Source organism: Notolepis coatsorum (assembly GCF_963971535.1).
Source record: "Notolepis coatsorum genome assembly, chromosome: 17".
NCBI classification, from domain to species: Eukaryota; Metazoa; Chordata; class Actinopteri; order Aulopiformes; family Paralepididae; genus Notolepis; species Notolepis coatsorum.
In genome coordinates, this window is record NC_140181.1 from 102,728,176 (window position 1) to 102,746,990 (window position 18,815).

Below are 18,815 nucleotides of genomic sequence, written 5' to 3' on the forward strand. Positions count from 1 at the left end.
GCAAACACGTGTTGTTTTTTGTGTCCATAATCAGGCGTGTGTCGATCACCTGCGGCACCGGACGGCGCGGCCCGGCCCGCGGTGTTGTGAGGGACAGGAAGCCGCAGCAGAGCCGGCCTAGCCGAGCCGAGCCTTTTACCACCAGGAAGAGAGCGCTTCCCTCGCAAGGTCACGCTGCTGCTGAGGAGGGAATGTATGACGTCCTTATACTTTATAGAGACACTGCCTTGCCGGCCCTGCTGCACATTTCCTCCGCTCATGTTGGGGATTACCGTCGCACATACTGTACTACAGACCAATGTAGTGTGTGTGTGTGTGTCTGTGCGTGTGCGTGCGTGTGTGTGTGTGCGTGTGTGTGCGTGTCTGTGCGTGTGTGTGTGCGCGTGTCTGTGCGTGTGCGTGCGTGTGTGTGTGGCTATGAGACATCAGATTGGAATGAGAAACAGACGTTGACACAAATATGTCAAATAGGCCTCTGGAGGCCTGACACAAGCGGATCTCTGTGACCTGCGAGCTGGGGAGTCTAGAAGCGCTTTATCTGGGAAACAACATGCTGTAAAAAAAACCTGTTATAGCCTAACCCACGAGGAGAGGATCGGGAAGAGAGAGAGAGAGAGAGAGAGATGGTGAGATCATGTATAATTCACCACACCACCACCACAGGTTGACAGAGGGGCAGGAGTTGTGACTTCTGGTGAGAATGTACTACAGTAGTCGATAGAAAGAAGCAAATCACAGTTACGGTGGACTAATGTGAATATAGAGAGTGGGCCGACTGAATGAAATGTTATTTCCATTATCGTGTCAACGAAATCAACAACAACCTTCCTTTGCATACAATTACAAAAAAATATATTTTGGTTACATTATATAGGCTATATAGCTAATCTACTCTGTAGCCTACAGAGAACACAGGGTATATAGACAATCTATTCCCTATGAATTGACCTCCGGATTCAACCGTTCTATTCCATTCAACCTAATTCACTTTCTGATGAACATCACCCACACTGTCGCCTAGGATAGAAAGTAGAAGAGTAGAAAGTAGAAAGCTTTATTCATGTCATTGCACAATACAGTACAACTAAATTAGTTTGTGCAGCAGCACCTAAAAGAACGATACCAACATATACACACACCCTACTACACACAACACATCCATGATGTACCCATAGACACACTACCATACATGCATTTAGTATGTACCCACACTGTCGCCTAGGATATTACGATAACATTGATAACTGGCCAGATGTCCGGCGACTGAAGCAAACAGAACGGCTGTGTCATTATATGCATCTCACCAGAGGGGCATGTAGAGGGTTGATTAGTATACCCCGTGCAAAATCCAAAAGCATGAAAAGAACTGTAATATATAGGGCTATCTGGGCACGGAACTGTCTTCCAAGGGGCATACGCAAAATACAAGGTATAAGGTATAGCTTTAAGAATAAGTTGAGATCTCACTTACAAGAGAGCCAATGAATATGAAAGTGATAATGTAGAGCGAGCCATGTGAAATGTTTTGTTACCGTGATGAGTTCTGTTACCGTTTGATTGTGTGTTTCTGTGTGACGCACTAATGTTTTCATTTTGTCACGTTCTTGTAATGTTGTAAATGTAATGTTGTTTTTCAGACACCAGGAAAGACTAGCTGGCGTCTTTGCGTGAGCTAATGGGGATCCTTGTCAATAAACAATAAACAATTAGTAGGACAATAGGCAGATCTGTGGAGAGAGAAAAAAAAGGCTTATTTGTGCCTTTCGGTTACAGTCATCCATCTGTCTGCCTCGCTGTAGATTATCTCAGCCGTCAATCAGACTGTTTTGACAGCTCTCTTGGAAGGCCGACCAACACGGATCTCGGTTTTTTTGGAGGCCGTGGTGAAATTGAGGGAGTGCTATTTCCTGGCTCAACCACTTGTACTTAGACTGCCATATTAGTACAGTCGTCAAGTGGCTCAATGGTAAATACATGGAAAAGTTGGTTACATGTGCTGATGATTGCATAACTAATAGCTATACGAACACAAACGCCTTGCTTTTCCTTTTGGCCTTTTGTTCCTTTTGGCTCACCTGCAACACACTATAGTGCGTGCGTGCGTGCGTGTGTGTGCGTGTGTGTGCGTGTGTGTGTGTGTGTGTGTGTGTGTGTGTGTGTGTGTGTGTGTGTGTGTGTGTGTGTGTGTGTGTGTGAGACAGAGACAGCTCTGTGTCAAAATAATCAACTGACATTCTATTTTGGGACTTGACGAGGCATGTTTTTATTTGTTTATTTATTTGGTTTTACTTATATTTTCATCTCAATTCTATTCAACACAATTCTATAAACAAAGATTAAAGTGGACCACGGCCAGACCTTCAGAAATCTACCCTGAACTGAACCGACGAGTTCCAACTTGAACTGGCTCCAAAGAGCATGTGGTTTGCTTAGTCAACATTGTTCTGGAAAAATCATGGGGAAAATATGATATTAGGGGGTCTGCTCTCAGAAATAGGGTGTAGTACAGTAGTCTTGTCTCTGTGACAAATGGAAGGCTGCGTCATTAGTACACATTAGTTACACTGCTGGCCAGTAGTAGTCATATACTGTCTCTATTTACACTCTGTACATACATCTGATTAGCACTACACTACATACCTGTACATACCTGCATATATGTAGATGCTATATCTATATCTGTACATATCCCTTACCTACTCTTACTAGTTACACTGCTGGCCAGTATGACTACTACCATACTGTCTTTATACCTGTATATCACTGTACATATTAATACTACAACTCTGTACACTGATACATCTGATTAGCACTATACTCAGTATAGTACTTATTTATATATTCTATACCCAGTTGAATCACATGTACATTGTATGTCACCACTACTGCACTGTTACATTTGCACTCTGGTTTGGATGCCAAGACTTATTATTTTGGTTGTATACTGTACTTGTGCTGTATGTTGATGATGACGACAATGCATTTGAATACAAATCCAATCCAATCCAATCTAATGAGGTGGATTGTGCAGATGACGGTCAGAACTTCAAAAACAGTCTTCGGTACAGTACAGCCCACTCCACTGCGCACAGCAGCACAGGGCAGCTTAGAATAATGAACAGGTGCCAAGCATGGTACTGAGAGTCTGAGACGTGCCACACTGACGCGCATGTTACAATGTTACAACGTTTGTAACCTTTGATCGCCCCTATGGTGCCAATAACCAGGTAATAAAACAGTAATAATGCATCGTAATAAAAAAGGAAAACAACTGCAATAGCATGGGAGGAGGGGTCCATTGATGCTGCTGGTGGCTGTTACTACTCACCCAAAATCCTGGTCCATGGATTTGAAGAAGAATTTGTAGCTATTGACCGGACGATTGTTGAGGACATTTTTAAAATCCGCTAAGGTGACTTTCTCGGGCGAGACGGATAACTTCACCAGATAGGGAGTCTCCTCCTCGTCTATGTGATATATGATTTTAGTCTCCGCCATGAGAGAGAGCAGGGTAGGAGGACAATCATTGACACAGGAAAGGAACAAGGGTCGGCAGCGCAGTAAACAGGCCCTGCTATGTTACAAAGCTACCCATAGAATAACATAATAACAGCTTCCCCGATCAGCGCTATTGATAAACACGACTGTACACCTCACGCCGTGAAATAATCAACAACAACCATGGCTTTGATCATAATAAACCAAGCGAGAATCCAGACATAATAATCGCGTTGAGTGACTGTGTATTATATTCCTGCTGCTCCTGTGTGTGTCCTCGGTACGGTGGCTCTAAAAACAGGAAGGGACAGTCCAGATATTGAGTTTGGAATATTTCTATTTTTCATTTTTTGGTTAGACAGTGCCGCCATCTAGTGGCGTGTTTGGGGCCATGCGTCGTAGAGACGCCTGTTTGCCTGACCAGCATGTTATTATTATTATTATAGCACAGGAATCAGAATTGAGCTATAGTCGCATCACCACCGAAGGAACAAAGGGAGACTGGATAGATTCTCGATATCCCTGTTTGCAGACCTGGGAAATATAGGCTATTGTTGCACCATATAGCTGCTACTATACCACTACTATATAATAAACATACCAGTGTACAGTAGTAACATACTTGAAAACAATATCTAAATATAACAATATAATATAAAAAAAAATAATCATTATAATTATTTATATATTACAGCTTATATTTATCATTTCATTATTAAGCTATTGCCTCTTCAAATTCACGAGAAACTGGATTTTAATTATTAAAAGAGGTGACAGTAGGTCTAGTACTAATATAAATCGGATCTTGGACAATATAGGCTATTGCACCATATATAGCTGCTACTATACCACTACTACATAAACATACCAGTCTACAGTAGTAACATACCTGTGAAAACAATACCTAAATATAACAATATAATGTAAAAAAAAAATAACCAAGCTCAATTAATGGTGGTCACATTATAATTATTTATATATTACAGCTTATATTTATCATTTCATTATTAGGCTATTGCCTCTTCAAATTCACAAGAAACTGGATTTGAATGATTAAAAGAGGTGACCGTAGGTGGTAGTCTAGTACTAATATAAATCTACCAACTAGCAGTTGAAAACAATGCAATAGCTTCTACTCAGGATACAGTGTTTTTAGACAGACCACCTCAACACTGCCTTTCGGGTGTATTTGGAAAAAAAATTGAATCATCAATGGAGCATAAGCCTATATTGTAATCCCACTGTACCTTGCTCTGGACATGTGCAATTTTAAACCATGTCATCCTTCCAAATGTATTTTTATCATACACTATAATAACCATTTCTCGAAGTTTAATTCGTTTTCCATGCAATTTCACCCAGCAGCTCGCTGTTGTCTTTCATATTCATGTCAAATAAAACGGGTATTGTGAAGCCTATACAGTAAAAACAAGATATGATCAAAATTCACGAGTCCATGACCGCAGTTATAAATCTTTAATAGAAGAAATCTTTTATTAGAATGGGCCAACATTCAAGTGTGTGTGTGTATGAGAGAGAGAGAGACATACAGAGAAAGAGAGTGAGAGAGACATACAGAGAAAGAGAGTGAGAGAGCCATAGAGAGCGAAAGGGAGACATACAGAGAGAAAGAGAGAGAGCCATAGAGAGCGAGAGGGAGACATACAGAGAGAAAGAGAGAGATACATACAGAGAGAGAGAAAGCAAGACAGAAAGTGAGACAGCGAGCGAGAGAAAGTGAGAGAGCGAGCAAGAGACATACAGGGAGAGACAGAAATGGAGAGACATACAGAGAGAGAAAGAGCAAAGGGGAGAGAAAGTGAGAGCTAGCGAGACATACAGAGACAGAGAGATACAGAGACATACAGAGAGAGATACATACACATAGAGACATACAGAGAAAGAGCGAGACATACAGAGAGAGAGAGACATACAGAGAAAGAGCGAGAGAGAGACATACAGAGAAAGAGCGAGAGGGAGAGAGAGAGAGAGAGAGAGAGAGAGAGAGAGAGAGAGAGAGAGAGAGAGAGAGCTTCCAACTGTATATACACCGGTGTTTGCACCACTGTGACACCTCTGATTTATCTTCAGGCAACTGCAGCTTGGAACGTGTGGCACTTTACTGACGCAGCTTAAAGCCATCGCTGCACAGCTCATAGTAATGATCGCGTAACACAACATTTGGCACGTCACTAACCAGCAGATCCAACAGAGAGACAGTGTTTTACAAATCTGGGTACGTTATAGACGACATACTGTACATATTGGATACAGACAAACGGGGACAGTCCAAACATTTACTGTACTGTGAAAAAGGCACTAGTGGTGGACTGGTTCATTTCAAGGCTATAGTTGGTTCCTGAGTTCAGCTGGACGAGCCTTTAATCCACGGTCAAACATTATTATCACGATTAACCCTTTCAGGTGAGAGAGTCTTCTCGGAATTCTATCTTGGAATTCTCCGTTAATGATTAAAATAACTCTCCCTAATAACGACCGGCCCTTTGTTAGATCATCGTCGGAATGTTCCGGTTCTCGTTTTTTTTTTTTATCTCATACACGTGGGATCGTACACCTGGATGGGGTTCAAATGTAAATACTGTCGAAATACAGTAAATCGAACGTCGATACATATACATGGTGAATATTTCGAATTACAGTACAGGGAGCTCCGTGTGTGCAAAATAGAAAGATTATTAAAAAAAAAAGAAAAAGAAAAAAAAATTTAAAAGAAATTTGAGAGCTTGCAAAAGCTCTGAAAGCGTCCAATTTTACAACATACTTTAATTAGACGTGCATGCATTCATTCTGGTAAAAGATTTGGAAGAAATATAATGACCGGCAACATGACTCAAAAAAATACATCAAACATGACAAGTAGGGGGGAAAAAATACGTTTACCCATATTGCAGTAACAGCAGATCAGAATATAGACTACATACACAGTATATATACATAAAAAAAAAAAAAAATGATGCGTCGAAACAAAAAATCTTGGTGGTTGAAAACGAGAGCAGAGGGAGGTTCCCTCCTGTCCTCTAACCGTGTCTCCGCCTGGGTTCCATCATGTTCTTCCTCCTCTTCCTCCTCTTCCTCCTCCTCCTGTGAATCGGCTCTGGACCTGCCAGCAGCAAAGAGCTCAGCCAGGCTTACAATCACTTCCACTGTCTCCCATCAAAGTCTGGAGCAGGATGTAACGACAGCAGAGGGGGAGAAGAGAGAAGAGGATCCACATCAACTAAACATAATTCTCACTTTTGACTGACCCTCTTGTGTATCTGCCCTGAAACTGTCGGGGGAAAAAAGACATCTAGACAAAAGTTAAAAGTGGCTTCTGTAACTCATCCCTGTGTCTTTATTATAACATAACTGTATTATAATCGTGACAAAAATATATATATATATATATATAAAAAACGAATAAATAAATATATTGTATATAAAACTATGACACTTTTGTAACCTTTTGTTTTTGCAAAATGATGTACTGAATTATGTTTTGTGTGTAAATAATGTAATGTAAAAAGGGTAGGCAATTATAAGCCTCGGTTTCAGCCTAAGTTACACCTTTTCGGTCATTTTCTTTCTTTTATACATTTTCTACTACTGTACATTGCTTTGTAAAAGAAGACAGAAATAAATTAAATCATTCATTCATTCATCTCCGCACTCACGTGAGACGGACTCACCCCTGTTGTTGCACTCTTTTGGCATATCTCTCTCCTTCAGTAGGTTGTTTTTGTAGTCTATATGGAAGGTAGAACATAAAGACTTAGGTTATTGGGACTCCCGGCAGCCTGATTACTTTTACCAACGGATTTCCAGTTCCGCGTTCGCGTTCTGCGATCTGATTGGCCACTGACGTTTCTGGCCGTGTGACATCTGCGCCAATCGTGTGACCCCTGTTTCTATCACCGGTTAAGCTTAGGCGACTCTTTCGAAGTTGGTTAAGGTTAGAGTTTGTCTTAGAGCAGGGCGATAGAACACCTGCCCTGATTCCAAACTCTAACCTTAACCAACTTCGAAAGAGTCGCCTATGCTTAACCAGTGATAAACTAGGCGTTAGGTAGTTTGCAGGCTGTTCGAGGCGTAAAAATGGGCGCGTCACGCGATTGGGCGCACATGTCACATGACCAGAAACGCCAGTGGCCAATCAGATCGCACCAAGAAACGTCAGTGGCCAATCAGAGCGCAGAACGCGAACGCGGAACTGGAAATCCGCTGGTAAAAAACTAGACGCCTCCCTCCCGGCAGCAGAGGTACAGTTAATAACAGGTCTATGATTCTGTCCACGTGCAGTACCACGCCCGGCCCCTACCTGATGTCGGCGGCTCCTGGTTACACACCTTCAGCTCTGTACAGTCCAACGGTATGTCACCGCCGTGATGGATCACGTCGCCCCTGGTGGCAGGAATGTGAATGAAGGAATGAACGAAACTAATCGTGGGAAACATATACCTAATAACTTGGCTACTCAGTCGAATGGATCCGGTTAACCCTTTCACTACCACACCACAGAAGGTTAACCCTTTACTATCACACTACAGACGCGGTTTACCACGCTACAGAAGGTTAACCCTTTACTATCACACTACTAAAGGGTTAACCTTCCGTAGTGTGGTAGTGAAAGGGTTAACCCCTTTGTCGTGTGGCAGTGAAAGGGTTAACCGTATGTATTGTCGCAGTGGCAGGTTATTACGATTTATTAACTCAGATGATAGTATCAATACAAAATAGTCAGATATAGGTCCGGGTGGGCCTCTCCCTGTGACCAGCTTCGACAAGAGGGAGAAGAGGGAGCGCCACAGAGAGGGGGCTCTTTTATAGTCAGGAGAGGGGAGGGGGGGGGACGCGTGTAACTGTTCCGCAACAGTAAGTGACTTCCGGGGTAGGCCTGATTGGCCCCGACAGGCACGTGACGCGCAACTTTCTCTGCCGCGCGGCACGCTCCGCGGAGCCGAGCGGCAGAGCTTGCGGAATTACGTAACCGTCCAAATACGCCATGACTTTCATTCGGCGCTATAGCTCACCTGGCAGAGCAGTGGTCCTGTGATCCTGCGGTCCGTTGTTGGTGAGTTCAAATCCCCATCAAATCTTTTTTTTTTAACGTGATTTTTTTTTAACAAGTATTCTTTCGCCGGTTAAGGTTAGGCATGGTTAAGGTTAAGGTTAAGGTTAGGCATTGTTTCGGAGTTGGTTAAGGTTAGAACGGTTAAGTTTAGGCGCTGTTAAGGAGCTGGTTAAGGTTAGAGTTTGTCTTAGAGAATGGCAATATTCTTTCTATGGTTAAGGTTAGGCATGGTTAAGGTTAAGGTTAAGGTTAGGCATTGTTTCGGAGTTGGTTAAGGTTAGAACGGTTAAGTTTAGGCGCTGTTAAGGAGCTGGTTAAGGTTAGAGTTTGTGTTAGAGAATGGCAATAGACAGCCTATTTCCGCGCGACAGCTCTCAGCAGCCTCGTTGCACGTCCTGAGTTTGCCGCGTCACGTGCCTGTCGGGGCCAATCAGGCCTACCCGGAAGTCACTTACTGTTGCGGAACAGGTACACGCGGGGGGGACACCATAAAAATTGAGGTTTAACAACAAGGAGGGGCCAACGACATGTCCTTATGAGAAGACAAGTCATTATCGCCCACAGAATGAATTAATGAATGTACCTCATTGTCTGCATTTTTACCTCATTGTTCTTTAAGTTGTACTTTTAGTTGTATATTGTATATTTTGTATAGTGTTGGGACTTTATTCTTCTTTTTACCTTTTTACTGTATGAAGCACATTCTCAGGGGGCTCATACAGAACCAAGCATTTCACTGTAATGTACATTTATGTACTTTATACGTGACAAATAAAAACAAAACTTGAATGATTGCTTTAGTGTCTGACTGAGTGACCGTTGAAGCAGTAGATTAGATTAGATTTGATTCAAATGTATTATCATCATCATACAGCACAAGTACAGTACAACGAAAATAAGTTTGGCATCGAATCAGAGTGCAAATGTAGCAGTAAAGTGCAACAGCAATATACAATGTACAGGTGATTAAACTTGGTACAAAAATATATAAATTAGTACTACTTAGGGGTGGGACGATACATCGATCCAGATCGATACATCGATCTAATTATCAATGATCCAATAGGAGCAATGGAACGTAAAAAGATCGGTTCATATCGATACTCTTATTTAGAAAATCCCGTGGCAGGTCTCATTTACTCCCCAGCGCAGCTCCGGCAGCTGGATTGGTGCGAGATATAAAAACAAACCATCTGGCAGCAACAACAGCACGTGAAACGCACACGTGTGAAGACGTTACAGCAGGGCTCCAGAGTGTGAAGACGCTACAGCAGGGCTCCAGAGTGCGCCTACTTGGTCACATTTTGCTACCCGAAATAAGTTCCTGCTTTTTTTGTTCACAATGGGTCCAATGAGTCTAACATGCTTTGCATCCTCGCCATTCCTGTATGCTTACATCGTCGTAAAAAACCTAAATGAATGTCAGCTGCTAGCGCTAACTAAGCTAAGCTAACCTAACCCTGCTCACAGGCACAGATAAAACAGTGGAGTTCTAATAGTGAGGGAAAGGGGGGGGGGGGGGGGGGGGGGGCTGAGCCAGTCTCTCTCTCTATCTACGTTCAATGATTTTAAGTAGCAAAATGTTACATTATAAAAATATGTGTGTGTGTGTGTGTGTGTGTGTGTGTGTGTGTGTGTGTGTGTGTGTGTGTGTGTGTGTGTGTGCGTGCGCGCGTGTGTGTGTGTGTGTGTGTGTGTGTGTGTGTGTGTGTGTGTGTGTGCGTGCGCGTGTGTGTGTGTGCGTGCGCGTGCGTGCGTGCGTGCATGTGTGCGTGCGTGTCCCAGACCAGATGCGGTCAGAGGAGTTTGATAGTATTTACTGAGGGTGGCCAGATAATGTTGATATTTAAACATAAAAAATATAATACATAATAAATGTATACATGATCATGCAACATAAAACAATTGTTGTAGGAACGGTTTGGGAGAGAGGTAGGGAGGGGTTTTAGGTTGTGAGTTCCAAAATACTTATATAGGTTATTTCAAGTTTCTTTAATAGGATGTGAACATTTTAAAGCTCAATAATCAAAACGTGGCACTTTACAGTGAACAGGCGGTATATTTGTATTAAAAACAATAGATTGTTTTTCATTTAAATGCCTGGCAGAGCTAAAAAAAAATATCAAATGATATTTTCGTTTCCTTTTTTGAGTTGATATAAATGTTACCGATTGTGTTAAATGGGCATATGATATCGTCTCATATCGATCGCAGGTACCTGAATCGAATCGTATCGTGGCAGACTTTGTGATCGGCAAATATAGTATCATTGTCCGTGTTGAATCTATATCGTATGATCGTGATGAAACTGGTGATTCCCCCCCCTAAGTGTATATATGGTAAATGGTAAATGGCTGCTTTTTTATATAGCGCTTTTATCCAAAGCGCTTTACAATTTGTTCCTCACATTTGTACCCATTCACTCACACATTCACACAACGACGGCGGAGGCGACCGTGCAAGGTGCCGACCTGCTCATCGGGAGCAGTTAGGGGTTAAGTGTCTTGCTCAAGGACACATCGACACGCTGCCCGGGAGGAGCGGGAATCGAACCGGAACCTCCGGATTGCCAGACGACTGCTCTACCTCCCGAGCCACTGTCGCCCTGTATAGTGATAATCAGATGTATGTTCAGAGTTGTATTATATAAATAAATACAGTATGACTACTACTGGCCAGCAGCGTAACTAGGAAGAGTAGGATATGTACTACTATGAGAGTACATGAGTACTCTCATGATGTAACAGTGTATAGTTTCAATCAATCAATCAATCAATCAATCAATTCAATCAATCAGTTCTCACCGTTCCGATCTGCGCAGGTCGTACTGCAGCCCTGCAATAAGAGGAAACACACAACTTCAAATACACTGTATATGTCTACTCACTGTTAGTTCATACGTGAGGATAATATACTATACACCGTATGTGTCTACTCACTGTTAGTTCATACGTGAGGATAATATATACAACGTAAATCTACTCACTGTTAGTTCATACGTGAGGATAATATATACACCGTATGTGTCTACTCACTGTTAGTTCATACGTGAGGATAATATATACAACGTAAATCTACTCACTGTTAGTTCATACGTGAGGATAATATATACACTGTATGTCTACTCACTGTTAGTTCATACGTGAGGATAATATATACACCGTATGTGTCTACTCACTGTTAGTTCATATGTGAGGATAATATACTATACAACGTAAATCTACTCACTGTTAGTTCATACGTGAGGATAATATATACACCGTATATGTCTACTCACTGTTAGTTCATATGTGAGGATAATATACTATACAACGTAAATCTACTCACTGTTAGTTCATACGTGAGGATAATATACTATACACCGTATGTGTCTACTCACTGTTAGTTCATACGTGAGGATAATATATACACCGTATATGTCTACTCACTGTTAGTTCATACGTGAGGATAATATATACACCGTATGTGTCTACTCACTGTTAGTTCATACGTGAGGATAATATACTATACAACGTAAATCTACTCACTGTTAGTTCATACGTGAGGATAATATACTATACACCGTATATGTCTACTCACTGTTAGTTCATACGTGAGGATAATATATACACCGTATATGTCTACTCACTGTTAGTTCATACGTGAGGATAATATATACACCGTATGTGTCTACTCACTGTTAGTTCATACGTGAGGATAATATACTATACAACGTAAATCTACTCACTGTTAGTTCATACGTGAGGATAATATATACACCGTATACTGTATGTCTACTCACTGTTAGTTCATACGTGAGGATAATATACTATACAACGTAAATCTACTCACTGTTAGTTCATACGTGAGGATAATATATACACCGTATGTGTCTACTCACTGTTAGTTCATACGTGAGGATAATATACTATACAACGTAAATCTACTCACTGTTAGTTCATACGTGAGGATAATATATACACCGTATACTGTATGTCTACTCACTGTTAGTTCATACGTGAGGATAATATACTATACAGCGTAAATCTACTCACTGTTAGTTCATACGTGAGGATAATATATACACCGTATACTGTATGTCTACTCACTGTTAGTTCATACGTGAGGATAATATACTATACAACGTAAATCTACTCACTGTTAGTTCATACGTGAGGATAATATATACACCGTGACCGTATGTGTCTACTCACTGTTAGTTCATACGTGAGGATAATATATACACCGTATGTGTCTACTCACTGTTAGTTCATACGTGAGGATAATATTAACCGTATGTGTCTACTCACTGTTAGTTCATACGTGAGGATAATATACTATACACCGTATGTGTCTACTCACTGTTAGTTCATACGTGAGGATAATATATACACCGTATGTGTCTACTCACTGTTAGTTCATACGTGAGGATAATATATACACCGTATATGTCTACTCACTGTTAGTTCATACGTGAGGATAATATACTATACACCGTATATGTCTACTCACTGTTAGTTCATACGTGAGGATAATATATACACTGTATGTCTACTCACTGTTAGTTCATACGTGAGGATAATATATACACCGTATGTGTCTACTCACTGTTAGTTCATACGTGAGGATAATATATACACTGTATGTCTACTCACTGTTAGTTCATACGTGAGGATAATATATAGTACAGTAAAAAGTAGCAGGGAAACACCATCTGTTGTTATATACGTCATCGAACAAATTATTAACCCTTTGGTAAATGTAAAATGTAAATCATTGCTTATCATATGTCTTAACGCATTTTTTAAACAAATACACTAAACTAAATCCCCGGGACGACGCAATGTTGGATTTGGGCCGAGCACTCCTCACTGAAGACATTTTGTGATGTCGTACAGAACTTGTAAGTGGCTAAAAGCGTCTACTAAATGTAAATTAGATTAGATAGATACTTTATTGCCATTTCAACACATGGTTGATTGGGATTTGTCTCGGTGCAATGCTCATTTCATCATAAAAACAGTGGAAAAAAACATACAATATAAAAACATACAAGAATACATACAATGCAATCCCTGAAGTAGAAGTATTTCACAAACATTTTAAAAAGGCTACAGTGCATAAAAGAGCTCAGTGCTCCATTTAAAGTGCGTATTGCCTCAAAATGCCTGTCGGCTGGTGCTAGCCCTTATCAAATCAAAATCAAATCAAATTTATTTATAGGGCCCGACAACACACGTTAATGTCCCCATGGGCCGTACAGGTCTTCTTTAAACAAGTCAAGAAGACAACATAACAATAAGTCAAGAACAGAACAAGAACACTAGATGAATGCAAATAAATGAATGAATGTACAGAGTGCCTGTGCATTAGGGCTTGAGTTCAGGTGACGGACAACCTCGGGATATGTGCTATTCTTAAAACGAGATGTCCTACACCTGAGACTTTGGAGTCTTCTACCAGAGGGAAGGGGGTTAGAGAGGCAGTAAGCAGGGTGAGAGAGGGGGTCACCGATAACCTTCTCCCCTTTCCTCCTGATGTGTGCGGCAAATGTAAATGAGCCTAGATGGGGGGGGGGGTTACAGACGACACTCACATACGCTACCTCTCTTTCTACGTCGACGGGTGAGCACCACGATGGCTCCCACGATGAAGGCGAGCAGGAGGAAGGTGGCCAGGATGAAGCCCAGCTGCTGTGTGAGGTAGCCCCGGTGTTCGGGGAGGATGACGTTGACCACCCTCGGCCTCTCCACCTCCTCGATGCCTAAAGGGTTCAGGACACACAGGATGGGCACGGCTCCTTCAATACACAAAGCCCTATATTCGATAATCCATATAGATGACTGAAATGCAAAAAAAACTCCTATCTGGAAAATGATGATTCCATGATTTCACTTTGGATGATGAGAAACCTCCTATCTGCACCTATTCAGTCTGTCTGCGAGATATTTTCCAAAAGTCAAAAGCAGTGTATTATATTGGGTATCCTTAAAAAAAAAAAAGGGGGGATTCTGCAAGAAAACAATACTTTTTTTTGTTTTTTTAAATGTTCAGATAGGAGGTTTTGCGTTTCAGTCATATTATGTAAACATAATATGTTATGTCATGTTACGTGTTAAGTGCCATCAGTGCGTGCGTACAGCATACAGTTTCTCATATTTGTTTATTCAGATGAAATTTGTATTGCCTTTATTTATGTCTTTCTACTATTACCCTGACCATACCTGTACCCCCCCCCCCCTCCTCCATGCTGCTATGATGTCCGAATTTTCAATATTTTCAATATGATGTCCGAAGGGGATCAATAAAGGAATATCTTATCTTATCATATCTTACATCGATCCCCCGACACTGGCAGCTACAGGACCACATAACATCCTTTATAGTTTAGTTTTAGTTTATTTATTTAGCACATTTAAAAGACATGCAAAGAACAAATACAAAAAAATGTCGGTGCCAAAGCAGAAGCAAACAGGGCCTATGCGAAGACTCCACTTGATTCAGGAAACACAAAAACAAAAAGAAATAGAGAGTCGCCTATATTCAAGGTCTTGAGCGCCTCCTGCTGGTTTCCTGTCCAATGCAACAGCGAACGGAGATCATAGAGGAATTATGATCATGTTATGTCACTCACTGAATCATTCGTTACAACGCAGTGTAATGCAATGGCAACAAACGAATGATGAAATCTGAAAGCCTCCCTGCGTAACTCAAAATAAATATCCCCCCAGTGACTGGGGCCGTTTCATTTCCCTCCAAGCAGCGGTGAAGGACGGCGAGTAGAGTAGCAGTTAAACGTCAAAACGCTTCTCAGCGGTAATGACTTCCAGACCTGATGTCATGCAGCTGCTATTTTTTTTCTCTCTCTCCTCAGGAAAAACACAGATTAACCAGAAACGATGGAGCCCGTCTGTCTGAATTAGTTTCCGTCTAATCTCCGTCTTCTTGTGAAAACACAGAAGTCTAGCTCCCAGCAGATAATACATCTCAGACACCATCTGTGTGTCGGTGAACTCCTCCGGTCTCGACAGACGCGTCTAAATCTGCTGACGGCACTATACTGCCGGCAGTCAGACAACCGGCGAATCATCATGAACAAAAACAACAACAACAACAACAACAACAACAACAACAACATCATAATGGAAGGTGCAGCAACCTACAAGATCATACTGGACAATTAAAGCACAAGGATTTAATTTGTACCTCCTTCAACATAAGGATGGTAAAGTTTCTCCACTCTGCCCTAGGGCCTGTGCCAGATATTACACAGTAATAATAATACCCCACACCTTACAGTAGGCAAAATAACAGCTGCCAGAACCCTCAATCATCCCCCAACTGTTAACACACACACACACACACACACACTATCTGACACCTGCTGAAGGAAAAACAGCCATGATAATCATTATAGGCCCCGACCATGCAGCTGAAGGAACGTATGAAACAAGCCTATAAATGCACTTTGAATTTCACCTAACAACCAGCTGTCTGTTGTCCAAATTATATCAATTATAGAACTTATATAGAACTTTTTCCTAGACCAGTTGACTTTGCACCTATGTTTTTATTTATTTAACCTTTTCAGGTATTGCAATATCACCAGTGGCGGCTGGTCCATAGAGGGCGCTAGGGTGCCGCCCCCTCCCCCACTCCCCCTGGTGGAAAGTGGTTTTGGATTTCTTTTCTTAAATTATTATAGTAGATTTCGACCGCAAAAAATATAATAAACATTAAAAAAATTAATAATAATTACTTATTTTAAGTACGTTTGTGTTTAACAAAATCTATCCTAAACTGCAAAAAATCTTTCTTAAGCCCTACTCTAGCTAGTAATTTAGACCAAAACTCTATTTTAATTTCTACAATAAAAGACCCTTTGCCCTACTCTACCTGGTGCATTAATATACTCTCCTTTAAGCCATCTCTTTACTCCTATCTTGAATCTTTGTGCGTTAGATATGGTTTTTAGCTCTCCAGGTATGCTATTCCACAGTACTGCCGCAGTGTATAAAAAGAAAACCCGAACAAGATATTCCTCGTGTAAAAGTCAGGTTCCAACTACATGCTTATTTAAATCCCTGACCCTGTATTTGTCGTTGTTCAGCTGATTGATTCACCTGTTCAACAGTTGATTTGAATGTCGCAGGCTTTATTTTGACCACAGCTACAACAACCATCACTTGGGAATTGATAATCAAGATATAATGCTACTTTGGTTGTTATAACTTGAACGATCTACATCTACTGTACCAGTAGCCAAGAAACGCTTGGCGTTTATCATTAACTGAGAGAAAAAACAAGATTAACCCTTTGGCACATGGTAGTGAAAGGGTTAACCTTCTGTATTGTCGCAGGGAAAAAGGTTAACCATTTGGTAGTGCGGTAGTGAAAGGGTTAACCTTCTGTAGTGTGGTTGTGAAAGGGTTAACACATTGGTGCGTGGTAGTGAAAGGGTTAACCTTCTGTATTGTCGCAGCGAAAGGGTTAACCCTTTGGTAGTATGGTAGTGAAAGGGTTAACCTTCTGTAGTGTGGTTGTGAAAGGGTTAACACATTGCCGTTTGGCAGTGAAAGGGTTAAGAAAACAACATTTCTGGACATTTCCGAAGATTTCTGGACATTTTCCATAACTTCTCCAGGCGTGGGAAAACACAACTTTAAAATCCCACAACCTTCTATTCCGTGCCTTTACTATCACACTACAGACGGCAGTGAAAGGGTTCATCGTGACCATATTAGGAACCCTGCTGGACGCGCGTCTGCGCGAGAGGGATGCTCCGACGACAGATGTGCCATTCCCTGATCACAGCGTGTAAAATAACAGTGATCCAACCGGGGAGCGGGGTTAATCTCACACCCAAATGGGGAGCAAGGTTCGTAATTATCACCTGTCAGCGCTTAATGTGCTTAATAATATGCATGAAACTACGTGAAAAAGCCGCGCTCAAGGTCGTCGTCTCCAGGGAATAATTAGATGATCCCCGGTTCCCCGCGCTTTTCTCAGCTGTTGCCAATTTCCATTCCTCCGACGGATCAGACAGGAACATACATGTTAACGGCTGGTTGACATGTGCCGCGCCGGGGTTACAGTGTGCGGTGGACGTGAATCATTTGCAAGTCAATGAGCCGACAGGAAGCATTTTCATTCATTCTCACAATTAGATGGAGGTTTTTCCGGCTTGCGCACCCCTCCCAAAACCCACAGCCGTCACAAACATAGTGTGACAGATCTTCTCCCCCCTCCTTGGGATACGTGAAAGAAAGGAGATATATCCGTCACTTAGGTAGATGATTAGTACTGATATAGTACACCTGCACATAATTAGTAGACACACACCCCACGTGCACTCACAAGCATCCCACACACTACATTAACCCTGAGATGAAGAGAGTTGAGTTGAGTGGAGTATGGTGTTGGAGTATTGGTGTAGAGAGAGAGAGATTATTGTTCAGAGTTGCGACGGTGAGAGGAAGTAGAGGAGAGGAGAAAGCGAGATAGGTGTTCTTTGTGTACCGAACCCTGGACTGGCTGAGATACCCCCTTGTGTCCTGACCTTTTGGACTGGACGACGACCCTGAACTGTGAACAATCCCTCTTTCTGTTTTGTGTTATTGACCCTTGGACCGGATCACGACCATTCTATTGCTTTCCCCCCTGGATTCACCGTAAATTCAATAAATACTCGTATTGATTGATATTGCTCTTGTGTGGACATTCGCATTTGTTTGTATTTGAACCGTGGCGAACCTGTATCCTATCAGGTTCGTCACAATAGATACCGTGTATATAACTGAATGAATGAATGAAAACTTTATTTAACAGATTGCAGAATGGGTACAATACAGTACGGCTCAATACATACAATTGTTAAGGGGATGCAGACCTGAGAAAGACGTTTGTCTTGTTTCCATCAGGGTCCCCCATTTTCAATTCATATAGACATTTATGACATACATAACATACATGACATTTATGGCATAGGGACATATAGGTATTTAGTACTGATACATTTGTGACATAGGCGGTATTCAAATATACAGTACTGTTACCCCTAGATCCTGACAGAGTATATACATATGATGGGGAGGGGACTGTACATTAGGAGGGGGTGGGTGGGTGGGAGGGGAATATACATACGGCGGGGAGGGAATATATACATGCGGTGGGGAGGAGACTGTCTATTAGGAGGTGGTGGGGGTTTTGGGCATTTACGGTGGCCAGTTTCGAATTGCAGCCTCCCGTAGGTGCTCTTTAAGGGCGG

General features: G+C 41.7%; 1 protein-coding gene across 3 annotated transcripts in view; it reads right to left on the reverse strand.

The window, feature by feature from the left end:
- Nucleotides 1-4,959: 4,959 nt before the first annotated feature.
- The window catches only part of LOC311243627 (matrix remodeling-associated protein 8-like), a 40,861-nt gene continuing 27,005 nt past the window's right edge, over nt 4,960-18,815 (reverse strand). Inside the window, exons 6-10 of one of the 3 annotated variants that reach the window (XM_084332921.1) lie at nt 14,154-14,312; nt 11,374-11,404; nt 7,817-7,899; nt 7,188-7,244; nt 4,960-6,679 (exon numbers count right to left, since the gene is read on the reverse strand). In XM_084332921.1, the coding sequence (XP_084189047.1) occupies nt 6,654-6,679; nt 7,188-7,244; nt 7,817-7,899; nt 11,374-11,404; nt 14,154-14,312 (356 nt within the window). In that variant the 3' untranslated portion in view covers nt 4,960-6,653. Of the gene's footprint in view, nt 6,680-7,187; nt 7,245-7,816; nt 7,900-11,373; nt 11,405-14,144; nt 14,313-18,815 lie in introns of all 3 variants that reach the window. The other 2 variants (XM_084332922.1, XM_084332920.1) reach the window with 2 other exon arrangements.